The following is an 18,742-nucleotide window of genomic DNA, read 5'->3' on the forward strand; positions in this document are numbered from 1 at the left end:
TCAGTAAGCACCTCGACATACACAGGAGGGCCTTCTATCACAGGTTCTTTAATTTGTTTCTCTAAAAGGAAAGACAACTTTTGAGGGGTTAACAATCACTTTAACCAAGAACATCTATCATTCAGTTAGTTCAAGGGAAAATGTCAGCACCATGAACTTCAGAGAAAAAACAGATAAATCTAAATCAACAGACAGGGCTTCCAACTGTCTGACATAAGCAATACATACATCATAGTTCAACAGACAGATCCAGCTGTCTGACCATTACATACATAGCTACCAGAGAGGGAAGCACCAACATCTGGATTTTCAAAGGCAGGGGATCCTTAGTGGTTTCCCAGAGTCTCATCTGGCACACAAACCTTCCTCCAAAAACTAAACCCCAAAGTAAAACTGCACCTCAGAGTATATATACACTTTTTAGAGCCAGAGGGCATCACAACCCTTGAGAACCAGCGCCTCATTAACAAAAGGTATGGACCTTACTACAAATCTTCCCAGACCCATCAATGGGTGGGAAAGATCTTCCTCAATCATATTATTCAAGTAGAGGCATTATACTTCTTGATTATGCTGAAACAAAAACAACAAAAGATCCTACTTTGCATGGCCTCATGTAAGTGTGACATCACTGAAGTCCTTGCACATAGGCTATGCTAGTGTTTTTCCCCCAGAAGATAATGAAACCATCTCAGAAGCTTAATTGTTGTGGGAAGACTAAGGTTTAAACTACTGATATAGCTTCCTGGTAAAGTTAACTATTGTTTTACTTAGGTAAAAAAAAATCTAGAGGGCTCAGCCAAGATGGCGGAGTAGAAAGATGCATATACTCTAGTGCTTCCCCCACAGCCCACGAAATACCTGTAAAAAATGACTCTCAACAAATTCCAGCAGAAGCCACAGAACAACATAGTGAAAGAGGTTTCCAGCCAAAGGTAACCTGGAAGGCTGACGGGAAAGGTCTATCTCACAGGACGCTGAGCAGATCAAAGCTCAGCCCTGGCTGCAAGGCATTGGGAGGAACAGGACCTGAACTGACCTCCAGGACACAATTCCCAGCAGGAAAGGTCCCAGATCCCTCAACCCACAAGCGACAACGAAAAGCTCCAGAGGTCAGTGTTGGAGGGCTTTCCCAACTGGGAGATAGGGGAATGGGGTTTCCCCAGCACTGCCCCCAGGCAGCAGCAGTAGTGGGCAGTGGGAGCTATGTGGAAGCAGCCTGGGTTCATTATCCAGGAAGTTCATCTTAAAGCCTCTGGCAGGAATTGAGTAGCTGACCTGAACCTCAGCCCTCAGGTGGCCCTGCCTCCACCCAAAGCCCCTGGGGAAGTTGAGCAGCTGATCTGAATCTCAGCCTTGAGCATGGTACTGGGGGGAGGAGAGCACTAGGACCCTCCTCTTGACAAAGGATTCAGAAGTCAAGTAACTGGCTGGGAAAATGCCCCAAAAAGGGTAAAAAAATAAGACCATAGAAGGTTACTTTCTGGGTGAACAGGTGTCTCCTCCTTTCAGGACGAGGAGGAACAAGGCATACTGTCAGAGGAAGTCAAGGCCTCTGCCTCCATTACCTCCAAAATGAATATGAAATGGGCTCAGGCCATAAAAGAGCTTGAAAAGCAGGTCAGCTGCCTGCTAAAGGAAAACCAAAAAAATGCTGAGGAAAATAACACCGTTAAAAAGAGGCTGACAATTGGAAACAGAGGTCCAAAAAGCCACTGAGGAGAAGGAGGCTTTAAAAAGCAGAATTAGTGAAATGGAAAAGAAGGTTCAAAAGCTCACTGAACAAAATAGTTCTTTAAAACAGAGAATCAAGTTCAAGGAAGCTAATGACTATAAGATAAGCCAAGAAGTTAGAAAACAAAACCAAAAGTTTGAAAAAATAGAAGATAATGTGAAACATCACACTGGAAAAACAACTGACCTGGAAAATAGATCCAGGAAAGACAATTTAAAAATTATGGGACTATCTGAAAGCCATGATCAAAAAAAGAGCCCAGACATTATCTTCCATGGAATTATCAAGGAAAATTGCCCTGATATTCTGTAATCAGAGGGCAAAATCAATATTGAAAGAATCCATCAATCACCTCCTGAAAGAGACCTGAACAGAGAAGCTTGTAGGAATATTGTGGCCAAATTTCAGAGTTCCCAGATCAAGGAGAAAATATTGCAAGGAGCTAGAAAGAAACAATTTAAGTATTGTGGAAATACAATCAAGATAACACAGAATCTGGCAGCTTCTACATTAAGGGATCAAAGGTCTTGGAATAGGATATTCCAGAAGTCAAAGGAACTGGGATTAAAACCAAGAATCACCTACCCAGCAAAACTGAGTATAATACTTCAAGGGAATAAATGGTCATTCAATGATATAGAGGTCTTTCAAGCATTCATGATGAAAAGACTAGAACTGAACAGAAAATTTGACTTTCAAATCCAAGAATCAAGAGAAGCATGAAAAAGTAAACAGGAAAGAGAAATCATAAAAGATTTTCTAAAGCTGAACTGTTTACATTCCTACATGAAAAGATAATATTTGTAACTCTTGAGACTTTTCTCAGTATTTGGGTAGGTGGAGGGATTATACACACACATAGACAGAGAGTACAGGTTGAGTTGAATCAGAAAAAATGATATTCATAAAAAAACAATAAAATAAAAATTAAGGGGTAAGGGAAGAAAATACTGGGAGGAGAAAGGGAGAAATGGAACGGGGCAGGCTATAACTTATAAAAGAGATAGGAAAAATCTTGTTCAATGGAGGAGAAAAGGGAGAAGGTGAGAGGGGATAAGTGAAGCTTACCCTCTTCACATATGACTTAAGGAGGGAATAACATGTTACAAAATTTGGTATGAAAATCTATGTTATACTATAGGAAAGTAGGGAGAAGGAGACAAGTGGGGTGAGGGGGATGATAGAAGGGAGGGCAAATAGGACAAGGGAATAACTAGAAATAAACACTTTGGGGAAGGGACAAGGTCAAATGAGAGAATAAAAAAGGGAGGGACAGAGTAGGGTAGAGGGCAATATAGTTAGTATTACACAATACAATTATTATAGAAGTCTTTTGCAAAATGACACATACATAACCTGTATTGAATTGCTTGCCTTCTCAGTGGAGATGGATAGGGAGGGAGGGTGGTAGAGAAGTTGGAATTCAAAGCATTAGAAACAAATGTTGAGAATTAATATTGCATATAACTGGGAAATAAGAAACACAGGTAATGGGGTATAGAAATTTATCTTGCCCTGCAAGAAAAGAGAGAAGATGGGGATAAGGGAAGGGTGGGATGTAATAGAAGGGAGAGTACATTGAGGGAAGGGGTAATCAGAATGCAAGGCATTATGGGGTGGGGGGAGGGGAGAGATGGGGAGAAAAATTGGGACTCAAAATTTTGTGGAAATGAATGTCAAAATCTAAAAAATAAATACATAAATATGATTTTAAAAAAATAGCTAGCAAAAAAAAATCTAGAACAGTAGTAATCAGAGGCCCCTCAGGCTTGACACATGTTTTTGACCAGGCATGCTACCAGAGTAAGTGCAGAGAGAGAGGAGAGATACATCCACCTGAATTAATGTTGTAAACTTGATGAATATCCTTTCCATACTATTGCTAACTTCACATTTCCTTTTGTTAAATGTCAACCATGTAACATTACAGTCCAATTTAAAATCTGAATCTGCAGACCACTCTGAGTTAGGCCTAGTTCAGAACATTTAACATTTAGTTGGAAAGATATTCTTGTAGTTGATTTCATTGTTGAAGTGTGGGAAGGGCAATTAAGAGCAAGGGAACACTTAGGAGATCAGATGCCCTGGCATGGACGCTGTGTACTCTATGGCTATTATGCTTCTGGTCACATACACTGAGTCCTCTCAATGGGAAAGGGATAGACTACCACTGAACTGGTGGGATTAGAAAATAAACTGTGTGCTAGCATTTGGCAACTAGCAACAGATCTAAAGGTGTTCAGATAGGAACTGAGCCTTAAAGACAGGAAATATTGTACAATGTTGATGATGAATTAGCATAACTTTATATTTGGGAGAAGGTCATGCTCTCCAGTGAAGTCCCTGATCCTCCCTGAAGACTTAATTTTAAGAATTGTACTGGACAGACTACTTGAGATTTTTCACATGGCATTTAGGAGACTGTTAAGAGCTATGCCATGTGGACTTTGTTGAGACTCTTTAATGTAAGGTAGTGAGGGAGGCATGTTAGAGTCTTCTCAGGACTTCAGACTTTTCAAGAATTTGGAATGTGGACAAATGTGTTAAATATATCCTAACTGATTTGCTGAAGTTAACAAGTATTTAAGTGGAGAGCGTATAATGAGATCAAACAGGTGAGCCCTGTGAAACCTTGGACCATGTTTAGGGCTCTGTGTTGAAAGACTTGGTGCTTTGGAATGAAGCAGGGAACACAGGATTGTCTCTTGATCCTCTCCCCACCTACCTGTGAGAGACAGCAGAAAGTTAAGTTTCCACAGAAGTTATTAGTTGATGAAGTCATTGAGAATAAATCAGATAATAAGAAAGTCAGCAGACTGTTGGTAGACTCAACCAATCAGGAGACAGACAGTGACCTTCAGAAAATTACAAAGTTCTTGATAAAGGGACCAAATCTAAAACTAGCTTAGTCAAAGAAAATGACCTAGAATAACCTGGAGAAAACTTTTCTTCACTGCACTTGCTTACTGAACTTCATTTATATAAACAGACACACCCCACATAAAATTATCCCTCCATTTTCTAATCATGGGTCCTATGTTAAATCATGTTTGGGAGGGGGATCACACCAAGGGTGGTTACGTAATGGGCATGTAGAGAAGACGGTGACTTAATGGAGAACAGACCCATCTGTCTCCTGGTGGGAGGATCTGTCTTGGAGTAATGGTATATAGCTCATCTCGCTTCTGTATTCAGTGCTCCCTCCTCTTGAAAAGAGGGTAGGGACCTGCTTTGGCCAAAGTGTTCAATTCCTCTGCACTCTGCTGTAATAAATTTTCCTGGGCACATTTTTGTGTGTCAAGCATGTTTCCAACATACCACTGCCATGTGAGGTTAGGTTGGTTTAAATGGACAGTTTCTACTCTCCTTTAAAAATGTGTGAGCTATAACTTTCTCTGGGACTTCCTATGAAGGTGGTTGATGTATCCAGGCAGCTAAAAGAAATGATGACTGACCACTCATGGAAGCTAGAGTTTACTACTGGCCAGATTAATCTCTTCTCTGAGCAGAAGTGAGCACATAGAGGTTCAGAGAGTTTTCCTAGCTTTGGTGACAGTTTGTGTTGAAGATATTGGGAGCTCCTGGGTTCCTCAGTCAGAGCAAAATCAGGCAGTTGGAGGATTTTCAGCATCTTAGAGGATGACCATTAGTGGAAAGCCATGACTTAACTGGTCAGAACTCTTTAGAGTTTTCTGAGCTATCCCACATGACCATTTCTGACCTCATCAATGTGATGGAACTTCCAGGGTTTATGAAGCCGTGAAGGTAACAGGAGCAGGAGGGGTGGCAGGAGGGCAGTCAGGCCCTGGTAGCGGGGGCAGTGAAATTGTGATACTAGCAGAAGTAGACCTTTTGTATATGACCTTTTGCTTATTATAATCTAGAACTTCTTATGCCCTTCCACATTGCTGCCTGTACAACATGAAGTAGTCGACAACTTTTTCCCAGGGAAGGCCTGAAGAACAAAGCAGAATTGTTGGGAAAAGATAAGATTGTTTCCGTGTAACCGTCCAGCCCCCCAGAATGGGACAATTCTTCAACTGAGGGTTCTACAGGGTCAAAAATTTGACATTTCTCTGTTCATCCTTAATGGGAGTTTCAGAGAAGGGGAGGTCCTGTCAGGTGGGCTAGGAAACACTGAATGGGTGTTAGCACACAGTAAGTCTGTATTGAGCTGAGCACTGAGAGAGGCAGCAAGCACAACTGTAATGACTTTTTAGCTACCTCATTGGAGACAACTCTGACAATGGTGAGAATTGATGACTGTACTATATAAGAGTTATCATTTCTGCTCTCCATGTTACAACCTTACACCAGAAGACCCATTGTGAACTGCAAATAGCTGGCATCACTCACATTTGCCAGATGATTAACATCTGGAACTTGGTCATTCCAAAAGGATGTGAAATCTGGGATTTCTCTTCTTCATTCTGCTCCATATTCGATCATATAGGCTAGGCTAGTCTTTCTATAAAAGGTAATAAAACCATCCCTGAGACTTAATAGATCCAGGGACTAAGGGTCTAATTGCTGATATAGCCTCCTGGTTGAGTAAGTGGAAAGCCCAGCTCATGAGGAGTTCAAGGCATTCTTAGTTTTGACAAATGATTCTGATAAGACACTGCCATGGCAAATGAAGAGTCAGTGGTGCTGGGTTCAAAGGAATCAATGCTGTAGCCTTGCTGAATATAATTTCCATATTATTAAATAAATATCCTTTTGTTAAATGGTCAATGAGTACTCTTTTTGTTCCAATTCAAACATGAGCCACCAGACAATCTTGAGTCAGGCTTGGTGAAGTACAGATGGATATGAAAGGGGTGAGGTTTAGTAGCTAAGGAAGAGAACTCTGGCCTTGGCAGCTTATGGCTCAGAATCTCAGGGACTCTGGTTAGAACTCTAAGGCAGTGCATTTACAATCTTCTAACAGTACAATAATATGATTATCAACCAACCTGAGGAAGAGGTTAGAAAGGCTTGAGAACATGTATGGTAGTAGGGTAGGTGATTCTGGTGGTCAAAGCAAAGTTCTGTAGAGTCCTCGGAATGATTATGGAGGAATGAGGTATGGTATAGTACTCACTCTGTGAACACAGCTCTGCCCAAGGGCAGAGTTGGTTATCTTTTCTCACCTCAACAGCACATATAATAGCATATATACTAAATTTGGAATGATAGAGAAGATTGTGTAAGGATGACATACAAATTTATCAAGTATTCCATATTTTTTTCTCTTATACAGCAAGGCCTTCCCCACTCAAAAAAAACCCCAAACAAATCCCAAACCAAACAAACCCAGAACTCTTTCCCTGCCTTGGGCCTGGATTTCAAGTGTCTTGGGATAGTAGCAGAAGGTAATGGTAATTATGTTACTGACAGTTAAAGTTCTTCCCCTCCCATTTACGGACCTGCCCATTAAGGAAAGCTTGATTAGGGGAAATTTGTTTTGTAGGAAGGCCCATACCTTTTGTTGATTTTTAATGAGGAACTGGTTCTCAAGGGTTGTGATGCCCTCTGGCTCTGAAAAGTATATATGTACTCTGAGGTGAGGTTTTGGGGCTTACTCATTGGAAGTGTTTGTTTGTCCAGACTAGACTCTAGGGAGTTACTAAGGAGCACCATGTCCCCTTCTTCCCCTGCCCCCCCCCCCAAAAAAAACCCCCCAGATGTTGGTGTTTCTCTCTCTGGTAACTACCTACTTATGGTCAGACAGTTGTATCTCTCTGTTAATTGGTGATGTACATATTGCTTATGGTCAGACAGTTGGAAGCCTTGTCTATTGGTCTCTATTTCTCTGTTTGTATTTCCTCTGAAATTCAGGGTAGTGACTTTTCCCCCTGAACTAAATGAAGGATATATGTGCTTTCCTTTTAGAAAATCAGATCTAAGAACCTGTATAGCAGGCTCTCCTGTGTATGTTGGGGTCCTTGCTGTTACACAGATTTGAAGGGGAAAGAATAGAATGGCAGAAGAAGTTACTTCATTGGCCCAGAATGGCTTTTTGTTTTCATAAATAGCGTCTATTTAAGTACCTACTATGTGCCAGGTACTACGCTAAACGTTGGGCATACAAAAAAAGGCAAAAGACAAGTTTATGATCTCAAGGACCATACAGTCTAAATTCTGTGCAGGAAAGTATAGAAAATACAAGTGATAATCTTGCTCTCATTTCTGCTCAGAGTACATCTGGAATGTCACATTCAGTTAGGCACCTTACTTGGGGGAAGGATAATTGGAGAAGATCCAAAGGAACACAGAATGGTAAAAACCCATGTGAGGATGGCTAAAAGATTTGGAGAAATTTAGTCCAGAGAAGAAAAAAACTTACATAATAGTTAAGGTGCAGTAGGAACAATGCCAGATTTGGAGTAAGAAAATCTGCCCTTCATTGATGGGAAATATTTTACTGTCACTTTATACTGGTGTGACCAAGTCACTTTATCTGACCCCCTGTTACGTGCACGATGACAAGAGTAGAACTAGATTAAAGATTCCTTTCAACTCTAAATTTATGATCTTATGAGTAAATGAAATGTCTGTAAAATATTAGGAAAGCTGTCAAGTAGAAAAGGGATTTATACTTATAGGATCATAAATTTAGAGATGTAAAGAACCTTTGGAGTCATCTACTTTAATAGAAGTCAAAATAATTTTATAATTGAGAACACTGAGGCCCAGAGGAGTTTAAGTGATTTGCCCAAGGTCACTCAACTAGCAAGGAGTAAAGGTAGGGTTTGGAATTCTGACTCCAAATGCAGCACTCTTTCCAGGATACCAGGTTGACTAGTTCCATTTGACTCCACTTCTAACATGATACTTGGTGGAAGCTGTAGAGGTGGATTTAGGAAAAACTTTCTAAAAGGGAAATGGAAATAGCGAGCTTTCTCTCATTTGGGGTCTATGAGCAAAGGCTGAATGACCACTTGCGGGATATATTGCAGGGGAGCTTCTTTTTCCTGTGCAAGTGGGACTAGATAGTCTCTAAGATGTCTACTGCCTCTGAATGATTCTGTGATTTCGGGAGGGAGTTCAGGTATTAAGGTCATGCTTATAAGAGATGCTTAAAATATAGCATTTTAACCTTGACCCAATTAATTTCTCTTTGTAGAATAAAAGCTCTTTGTGGGCAGAAAAGTTCATGCTTTGCCTTTGTATCACCTCTATCACCTGTATCAGTCTATTAAGCACTTGATATTTGGTCAAAAAAATTGGAAATTGTCCACCATAGAACTCTTGGTTTCTACAAATTAAATTATTATTTTTTAAATGTCCACCATGTTACATCTACTAAGAGATCTAGGGATACAGTATGGAAGGAGCAGGTAGGTGGATAGGGCGCACAGCCTGAACAGGTCACAAAAATACAACATGGACCTAGGATGTAACTGGAAGGACTCCCCAGTGGGAAAGTTTCCTCTACCAATACGGCTCATCAGCAGCTTCTTTGCTACTTAAAGAGTATTAACAGAATTGGATCAATTAACTGACGCCCAAAGTGTCCAAGGACTTGAACCCAGGCTGACTGGTGTCTTCAGAAATCGTTCTAATTTTCATTCGACAATTTCCATAAATTAAAATGAATATTTTAAGGGCAATTAGAAGAGATGTGGTAGAACTGTTCATTGGGAAGAATCAGGGCCAGGCATCAGAAGAACTCAATTATTTGTTGGAACTGTCTGATCAATTGATCAAAAATGGCTCAAGTTCAGGAAAAGTCCGCGCCCTAAGGTGAAAAGCATTTTACAAGATAACTAGTCACAGGATCGTAGGTTTGGGAGTAAAAGGGGCTTCAGGTTATCCAGGCCACCGTGACTTCCACGAGTCTTCTTAACATCGAGCGCCTGGGCAGCAGGCCCGGCAGGGGGGGCGGCGGGCCCGGCAGGGGGGCGGCAGCTCTCCGCAGGGGCAGGATTCGAACTCGGCTCTCCTCAAGTCCGGGGATCTTCCTCGCCCCGTTTCGGGGCGCCAGAGCGTCCTGCCCGCACTCCACGGGGCCATTTCGGGGACCCAGGGAGCACAGGTGGATTGGAAGGCCGGGAGGGAGGCGGCTAAGAGCCGGGGACGCCCTCGGCGCCTCTGCCCGCGCTTCCGGCCGCGGATGGCGGCGTCGGACGAGCCTCCCGGCCGCCCTCTCCCGGCTCGGGCCCAGACCAACTCGCTCCAGAAGCGAGGAGAACGTACGAGGCCCAGCCCGGCCCTCCCAGGGCCCCGGGGGCCGAAGCTGCGGATGCTGCGGGGGCTGCGCTCGGTCCCTCCCGGGGAACTCAGCCCCGGGCCCGCCGACTGGGGAAGGAGACGCTGGCAGAGCCAGATTCCCCAGCTCAGCGCGCGCGCGCGCCGCCGCCCCGCGCACGCGCGCCGTCCGCTTCCGGGGTGGTGGCCGTAGGCCGATGACGTCAATGCTCGCCGAGGACCCCGGAAGTGCAACTTGAACTCGGCAGTGGCGCCGCATCCGGGGAGCTGAGATCACAACAAGCGCACGAGTGAGTCCGGCCGGAGATGGAGAGGCGCCCCGCCCCCTGACCCTCCCCTCCCCCCACTCCTCCCTCGTCTCCGCCTCCCCGGTCCCCCTGGCAGGGGTCTAGCCCAGGTAGGTGCGGCGGCCGCTGTTCCGCCGGCCGGGCCGGGCTCCTGCCGTCCCAGGGCCCGGGGAGCGAGGGGGGTTGGGGGGGCGGAGGGAGGGGCCCGCAGCTCTCGGGAGCGGGGGAGGGGGCGGAGGGAGGGGCCCGCAGCCCTCGGGATCGCTCCCAGTTGACCATGCCAGCCACGTGCGAACACGCCCCCGGGGGGGCCCCCTGGAGAGTGCCCCGGGCGCCGACCTAGGGGTGGGGCTCCCGGGTGTCATTTGTGTGCCCCGGAGACTCCCTCGTGACTTAGAACTTAGTGCGGGAGCTTGAGTGCGCCCGGGGCCTCCGGCTCCGGCTCCGGCTCTGCCCGCGCGGAGGGTCCCCGGGAGGCTGCAGCCCGCTGCCCACGGCCCTGCTTCCCAGAGCTCGCTGGTTCCCTATTTTGGGGCGGGCCGCGAATTTGTGAATTCTGGGCCTTGGGAGCTCTTCCCGTGAGGAAACTTTTGCCCTCGCACATCAACTACTGTTAATTAGAGTCCGAGAGATGAAGTGACTCGCCCAGGGTCACAGAGCCCGCTTTTGTCAGAGGTGAGACTTGAATTCAGTTCTTCCTGTTTCTGAGACGACCAGCACTCTCCTAGACCAAGAGTTCTCAAACTTTGGTTTTAGAACTACTTTACACTCTTAAAAATTATTGAGGATCAGCTTTTTGAGTTTTGGCCTCAAAGACCTCCTGAAAGGAGGAACCAACCACGCTTTGAGAACTCTTTTACACTCTAAGAAATTGAGGATCCCCTCTAGGTGGGCTACATTTATCCCTTTTTTTGCCATTTTAGTATGAAATTAAAGCATCTTATCATTATGAAATAATAATTTTGACCGCAGGAGCCCCTGAAAGAGTCTGGGGATCACACTTGGAGAACTCTTCCACTCGTAGAAGTTATTGAGGATCCCATCTACGTGGGCTTTATCAATTTTTGACACATTATAAATTTAAGACATCTTATTAGAAATATAGTTTTGATTTCAAGTGCCCCCTTAAAGGGTCTGGGGAACCAGCTTTGAGAACCACTGTAATATACCATGCTGCTTTCTAGTTTAAAGAAAAGTGAACTTTGTAGTAAATTTAAATGGAATGACAGTACCTTAATGTCATGATTGCCTTAGTTGAAGTTATTTTCAGAAGTAGCTTTTGGATTGTAGAAGCACAGGACTTGGAATCAGAAGAGTTGCTTCAGATTACCTGTATGACAGGGCAAGTTACATAACCTCTTAGGGTCCCCTACAACTCTTGACAGTAAATGTGGAGCTTGCACCTTCAGCTGCAGTCCATATTCAGAAGATGAAGACACAGTTCTGGTCAAATAAAAAAGAGCTATCTCTGGTGCTGACACTGATGATGTGTCAGTGAGGAACTCCTTCAGTCTCCATTTCTTTTGTGGAATAGGGAGAACTTAATACTTGTCATCGCCTACCTCATAGAGTTGTTTTGAAGAAAGTATATTTTAAGATGGAAAGTACTAGATAAATGAACTATTATTAATACTATTTTATTTTGAAATGGATTTGGGATACTATTCTCCTTTGCAGTTTAATATGGTATTCAGAATGATATTTTCTCAAGGCAAGTCTGCTTGACATTTCTTCACCATAATGCTGAGAGGTAGATAGTGACAGTATTACTGACAAATGGTGCTGTATTGACATGTTAATTTTCCCTTAGTGTTTTGAAAAAGTGTGTGGGGAAAATAGTGAGTTTTTTCCAGGTCAACCAGCTTTCTGGTACAGCTCATAAAATAATTAATAGTTAGCATTTCTGTAAGTTTACAAAGTACTTTCCATACTTCATCTCATATGATCTTCATAATAGTCTTGTAAGATATATTACATAAATTATTAACCTCATTTTGCATGAACTTTACGAGAGGTTTTGTGTTTTGCTCATCACATGTAGTTTAGTAGGCGTCAAAAGCCATATTTGAACTCAGGTGTCTCCTCATTCCAAGTCCGTTTTAGTCACCACTACATCACATTGCTTTTCAAACTAAGCATACTTTTCTCTTTATCATAGGCAATTATGATTGCCATAATTATTCCAAAGCAGTTTCAAAGAATTGATATTTGTCCTTAAACATTGTGAGTTATCCAGGAGTGAAAATTGTTAACATCAGAAACTGGTGCACAGGGAGACTTTGTGACTTGCTTATTTTAGGATTCAGTGGCAGAGGTGGTACTAGGTCCCTGATTTATAACCTGTAAAGTAAAACAACAGTGATCCAAGCTGGGAGTTCAAGGGAAGTTTTATGTGAATAAACCTTTTAAGGCAAGAACTGTTTACTTTTTTGTCTTTGTATCCCCAGTGCCTACTATTGGGCCTTGCATGTATGAATGATAGGTGCTTAATTAATGTTTATTGAATTGAAGTTCATAGTAGATCATATAGACCAGTACCTCAAAACTCTTTATGGTTGATGGTGGTGGCAGTACTGGCAAACTGTGTGACTAATAATAGGAGGAAAACTTGGTCTGTGGAGCTCTAATTATCTTTTGGTGGCAGCATATAAGAAGTCAACAACAGGCCTTTCCAGTTTTTAGTGGTTTGGTGATATTGGCATGAAACTGGCATGAAAATACTAGATAAATGATTCTTCAGGTCAGATAAAACACCATTTTGAATTTAATGGGATGTGGAGCAACTTATTTCATAGGATCCAGAGCTGGAAATGACCCAGTGGTGATCTAGTTCAACTTCCTTATTTAGAGAACTAGAAATGATAAATGACTTGCACAGGTATGCAGAGGCAAGTAAGTGACAAAGGTGACATCTGATGATTTTTCCACTTTGCTTGCCACCTTCCCTGTAACTCACTTTTTCTAGCTTGTCTCCACCTCAGTGAAGGAATGAATGAGCCAATATACATGTTTTTGATTAGAGTTGTACCATAGCTTTCTCAGGTTTTAGAACCATATGGAATATGTAGAGTAACCATAGGTAACTAAGTAGCAAGCGATATGTGTATCCTATTGCAAAATGTATCTAGTCAGTCCTTTTCAGAGATACCTATAAATAGTTTGTCCTCTCTTCTTCTTGTTCTTTTTGTATTATTTCATAAGAATTTTTCAAGATTTCCCCATATTCTTCATATGTGATAGTTTTGATTGTATTATAGAATTCCATTACATTGTTGTGTTCATCCTTCATTTTCAAAGAGGACCATGACATCAGAGAAGTGATGACATAATTTGCACTTGACTTGGTTTTGAGTGAGGAAAGACTGTACAAGGTCGTTATACAAGTTATTTAACAATGCCTCTGTTTTTGTACATTTAAGTTGCTTCCAGTTTTTGTTTTTTTTTTTTTTTAACACAAGTAACACTTGCTAAGAAAATCCTTTTCTTGTTTTCCGGGTACATTGGGCAGTCATCATGCTTTTTGCTTTTGTAATTTCCACTATATGTAAGAGGTGGATTGGGTCACAACTGCTTTTATTTCAGGAATATAACTGATTTGCATTCTACAAACAGGCCATCAAAAAGCAAGTACTGTCTGTCGTAACTGACACAGTAACTTGTGCTAGAGATATAGATACAAATACAAAAAAAGAAAAAATTCTTACTCTTAAAGAGTTTACATTGTATTTCAGGAGACAATATGAACATATATGTATATATGTGTATATACTAAAGCATTACAAAATAACTTACAAGGTAGTTAAAGAGGGAGGACATTAGCAGTTGGGGGGAACCGGAAAGGTCTTTTGTGGAAGGTGATGCTTAAGATACATCTTGAGTAAAGATGGAGATTCTTTGGGGTAAGGAGGGAGTTCATTCCAGGCATGAGAGAATGGCTGGTGCAGAGGAAGAGTTATGGGAGATGGCATGTCATTTGTGAGGAACTTGCAGAAGGCCTGTTTAGCCTTAACATAGTGCAGACAAGAGGTGAGGAATTCCTTTAAAAGGATAGTGGCTCTCTGTGTGAGAAATGAATGTAAAGGAGAGATGTGATGATAAAAATGCCAAGAGACTGGGTTTGGCCCTATGCTTTGTTGAACAATGTGGATCTGAGTGTGTATAAACATTGGACTGAATTTAAATTATTCTCATTCACTAATATCAGAGTACAAACAAACTTAGGCATTTTAAAATTTGCATAGTCTAGTATTTTTTTTCAAAGCTTGGCCCAGGTGTAGGGATGATTAATAACAATCAGCTTTCAGATGTCTATGCTAATGAAGGCCTGCACTAGTTTGGATAATCATCAAATTTCTTAGAATTGACTTTGGAAGGTGTTTTTGTACTTGAATTTGGAAGCATGTGCTATTTGGGAACCTTATCATTCCTCTGTGTCTTCCTAAGTCAATTCATAAAAGAAACAGCCCAGAAGAGACTTCAAGCAGTTGTAGTATTTATCAGGGCAGCTAGGTGGTACAGTGCCAGTGCAGGAGTCAGGAGGACCTGAGTTCAAATTTCACCTCAGACACTTGACACTCACTAGCTGTGTGACCTTGGGCAAGTCACTTAACTCCAGTTGCCTCATCATGGTTCATCTCCAGTCATCCTGATGAATATCTGGTCACTGAATCACTCAAAACAAAGTCAAGTGCAAGTCATGTCATCATTTCTCTGATGGCATGGTCTTCTTTGTCAACGAAGGACAAACACACACAGTATTTATCAGTGCACAGAGAGTATCTGCTCTGGGTCCCAGGCTCCCTTTTCCCCCCCAGGGACAAATAGACTGGGCAACCTAGGACAGAAGTCAGTCTGAAATTTGAGGACTTTTAACTTCACCTTTCCTTTCTTTGGCACCTGGTTATTAGGATGGATTTGATATAAAGTACATCCTTGTTTGATATAACCTACATACCTATTATATACAACTTAGATTGAGGTGTAGATTTCATTTCCATTAGCTCATATAATCCAGTATTTTAGAGTTTTGTTTAACTCATATAAGCTCATTTATTCATTTATTTTACAAAAATAATTCACTCTAGTTAAGTTATGAAATCAACACAATTTTTCTTTCCTTTTCCCCACTTGATGTCTCCATTTTGTGTCCATTTTTCTTGCCCATCTTTCCCCTTTTCTGCCTCACTTTCCTCAACGAAATTTTATTCTTTGTTTTTTCTGGAAATATTCCTTGTTCTCTGATAGACTGGTGATTTGCTGAACTAACTTGTGCTGATAAATTTGATTGCTGCAAGTTATTGGCTGCATAATCTACTGGGAAAAACAAAACATGAATTCTTAATTAGAAGATGTCTACTCCTCAATACTTCTGTAATCTTAGGCAAGCCCTTTAAACTTTTTGGGCCTCAGTTTCTCCACCTGGAAAAAATGAAGATTAGATAATTTCTGAGGTCTCTTCTAAAACTATGACTTTGTGTTATGGTTAACATGTAACATTTTCACTATCATAAAAGTCCAAATTGAATATTCTTTATTATAATATACAACTTTCACTTTTAAACCTTTATTATTTATTAGCAGTAGGACATATTCTTATGTTCTTTAATGGGTTTGTGATCTCATAAATATGGGTAGATTATAACCAGGTCATAGAACAGAACTTTGTCATTTCACTTCATACCCTCCTTTTACAGATAAGGAAACCAAGGTGCAGAGAGATGAGATGTTAAATGACTTGCCCAAGGTCACACAGATGAATAGTAGTTACGTGGCAGAGTTACAATTCAACCCAGGTCAGTTTTTCATTTTGTGGAACTTTTTTTTTTTACCATAAAACATAAATATGATGCCCTCTTACTATCCTAGAGGCCTTCAATCTAGATGTTTTGATACTATATAGGTGACTGCAATAATTAGGCTATCCATTCATTATAAGTTATTGTTGCTAATTCCTGGACATTTCCTATTAGTTTTTTTATGTCATCATTGCTACTATCTATACTTCAAGCTTCTTTATGTCTTTTGTATCCATTGTTCTTTGGAGCAGCTTCAATACTAGTTCTTTGGAAATTGCAGTTTCCATTATTTGCAGCTATATCCTCAGGAGAATATTGCTGTTTAAAAATGGATTTTGCAACTACTACCTCCTCCCAAACCCAGACATTTAGATGATCTGATTTAACTAAAGCAACCTTATTTTTTTGTCACTATTTTTCTTCAACAAGAAACATGTATATTTGTTTTAACAAAACAACCATATGCGTGTGAATTTTTAATTGTTTTAATTATGAATATGCAATGTATTTTTTCCTGTCTGGTCATCTTAAGATTTTGGGTTAAACGGGATTATGTTTTATTGTTTTTCTCTTGTCTTTATTCAGTCTCCCAAAAGAAACCTTTTTTATTTCTAAAGGCTTCGTTACTTTGTAATGCATTTTCTAAAGTAGGGATTCTCAACTTGGTCTCTGAAAACTTTTAGAAAACATTTTGGTAACTATATCTTAATGCAATTTGTTTTCTTTGTAATCCTATGTATTTTGTACATTTAAAAACATTCCGAGAAGTGGTCCATATGTTTGATCAGATTGCCAAGTCCATGACACACAAATTGTTAAAAATCCCTGGTAAAGTAAGGAAACATACTTTTGTAAGAAACTTTTTCTGTTAAAGTTTGGGTAATCATCTCAGTATTTCCTTCAGTAGTTTGACAATCCAGTCAGTCACCAAGCATTTACTAAGTACCTACCATACCCGCACTGTGCCGAGTGCTGACCTTGCCATTAAGGAGGTTAAATTCTTGCTGAGTAACCAACATGTACATGTATCTCTGGGCATATTCAAGATTCCTAGAAAGTAGATACAAGGTGACCTTACAGGGGAAGGCACTAGTGACCCTTTCCTTTGAAGGCTGCGTTTGAGCTCAATTTTGACAGAAACTTGTGCTTCTAAGAGACAAGAGTAAGGGTTTTCTAGGCATGCGAGATGACCATTGCAAAGCATTGAATTATGAGTGGAGTGTCATGTACAAGAATAGCAAGTGGGCTGCAGAAGGGCTGAAGAAGCCTGAAGGATAAAACAAGTAGAAAGATAGGAAGGGGCCAGGTTGTGATGAACTTTAAATGCCAAACAGAGGCATTTACATTTGATCCTAGAAGACATAGGGAATCACTGGAATTTATTGAGTAGATAAATGACATGGTCACAGATGTGCTTTAAGACAATCATTTTGATAGCTACGTGGAATATTGGTTGGAGTAGAGTGATATTTGAGACATGTATACAAAGTAGGAAACTATTTAAATATTCCAAATGAGAGAGAATGAGGGCCTGACCTAGGATTGTGGCTACTTGAGTAGAAGGTGAGTAAATGAGTGAATAAAATGCATTTGTTAAATGCTTATTATGTACAAAATACTGCACTAATGGGCTTGGGATGCGAATAGAATAGTATGATAGTCTCAAGGAACTCACATTTTAATGGGGAAGACACTACATATGGAAAGTTTCATCTCTAAGTCAGTTGGAAAAGTCCCCTGGCCTTTAGGGTGCAGTGGCAAAACAGGTGGTCATGACTATTAAAAATGTCATTAAATGGAGAGAAAGAGATTTATATGGGATATAATGTAGAGATAGAAAAAACAAGATTTGTCCATTCATGGGATATGTGGGGCAAGAATGAATTATTGAAAATAATACCAAGTTTTGAATCTGGATGACTAAAGACTGATAATTCTGATGAAAGGTATTTCTGGGAATTCTGATTAAGGATGATGGGGGAGAGTAATGAGTTCTGTTTTAGACACACTGAGTTTGAGATGCCTACAGAACATCCAATTTGAAATATCCCATAATTGGCAGTTGGTGATGTGAAACTGAAGCTCTGGAGAGAGACGAGGGCTAGATATAGAGAACTGAAAGCCAGCTGTATAGGGATGATAATTGGAATGGGAGCTGATGAAGTCATCAAGTAGATCAATGTTGGGATGAAAGAGAAAAGGGCCCAGGACAGAGTCTTAGGGTATACTTAAAATTAGTGGGTTTGGCTCGGATGAAAGATTGAAAAAGAGTCAGAGGTAGGAGGAAAACCAAGAGCATTCAGAGTCCAAAAACTCAGAAATAAGGACCATGCTGATCAGAAGGAGGTCAGCAGTGTCAAAGGCTACAGAATGATCAAGAAGGATGAGGACTAAGAAAAAGTTGTTAGATTTGGCTGTTAAAAACAATTGGTAACTATGAGAAAGTAGTTTCAGTTAAGTGGTGATGTCAAAATCCATATTTCAGATAGGTTTAGAAGTGAGTGAGAGAAGTGGAGGTACAGAATATATATGGCTTTTTCAAGGTGTTTAGTTAAGAGGAGAGGTACAGAAATATTGCTAGCAGAGATGATGGGATTTAGTGAGTTTTTTTTTTTAAGAATGAGAGAGACTTAGATATGTTAATAGACTAAAGTCAAGGAACCTGCAGGTGTAGAAAGATTGAAAATGAGAAAGATAACAGATGGGGGGTGGGGATGAAAATCAAGGCATTC

At 41.1% G+C, this 18,742-nt stretch overlaps 1 protein-coding gene across 30 annotated transcripts in view; it reads left to right on the top strand.

Moving 5' to 3' along the window:
• The first annotated feature begins 10,132 nt into the window (after window positions 1-10,132).
• The window catches only part of ARB2A (ARB2 cotranscriptional regulator A), a 478,053-nt gene continuing 469,443 nt past the window's right edge, over window positions 10,133-18,742 (top strand). For 6 of the 30 annotated variants that reach the window (XM_072606129.1, XM_072606140.1, XM_072606138.1 and 3 more), the window contains exons 1-2: window positions 10,158-10,325; window positions 15,909-16,007. Coding sequence is in view for 3 of the 30 variants with exons in the window: in XM_072606136.1 (XP_072462237.1) it covers window positions 15,938-16,007 (70 nt within the window). In the remaining 27 variants the exon portion in view is untranslated. Of the gene's footprint in view, window positions 10,326-10,463; window positions 10,891-15,908; window positions 16,008-18,742 lie in introns of those variants that run through there. The other 24 variants (XM_072606132.1, XM_072606145.1, XM_072606150.1 and 21 more) reach the window with 15 other exon arrangements.

The sequence above is a fragment of the Notamacropus eugenii genome, chromosome 4, assembly GCF_028372415.1.
Source record: "Notamacropus eugenii isolate mMacEug1 chromosome 4, mMacEug1.pri_v2, whole genome shotgun sequence".
In the NCBI taxonomy this organism is placed as follows: Eukaryota; Metazoa; Chordata; class Mammalia; order Diprotodontia; family Macropodidae; genus Notamacropus; species Notamacropus eugenii.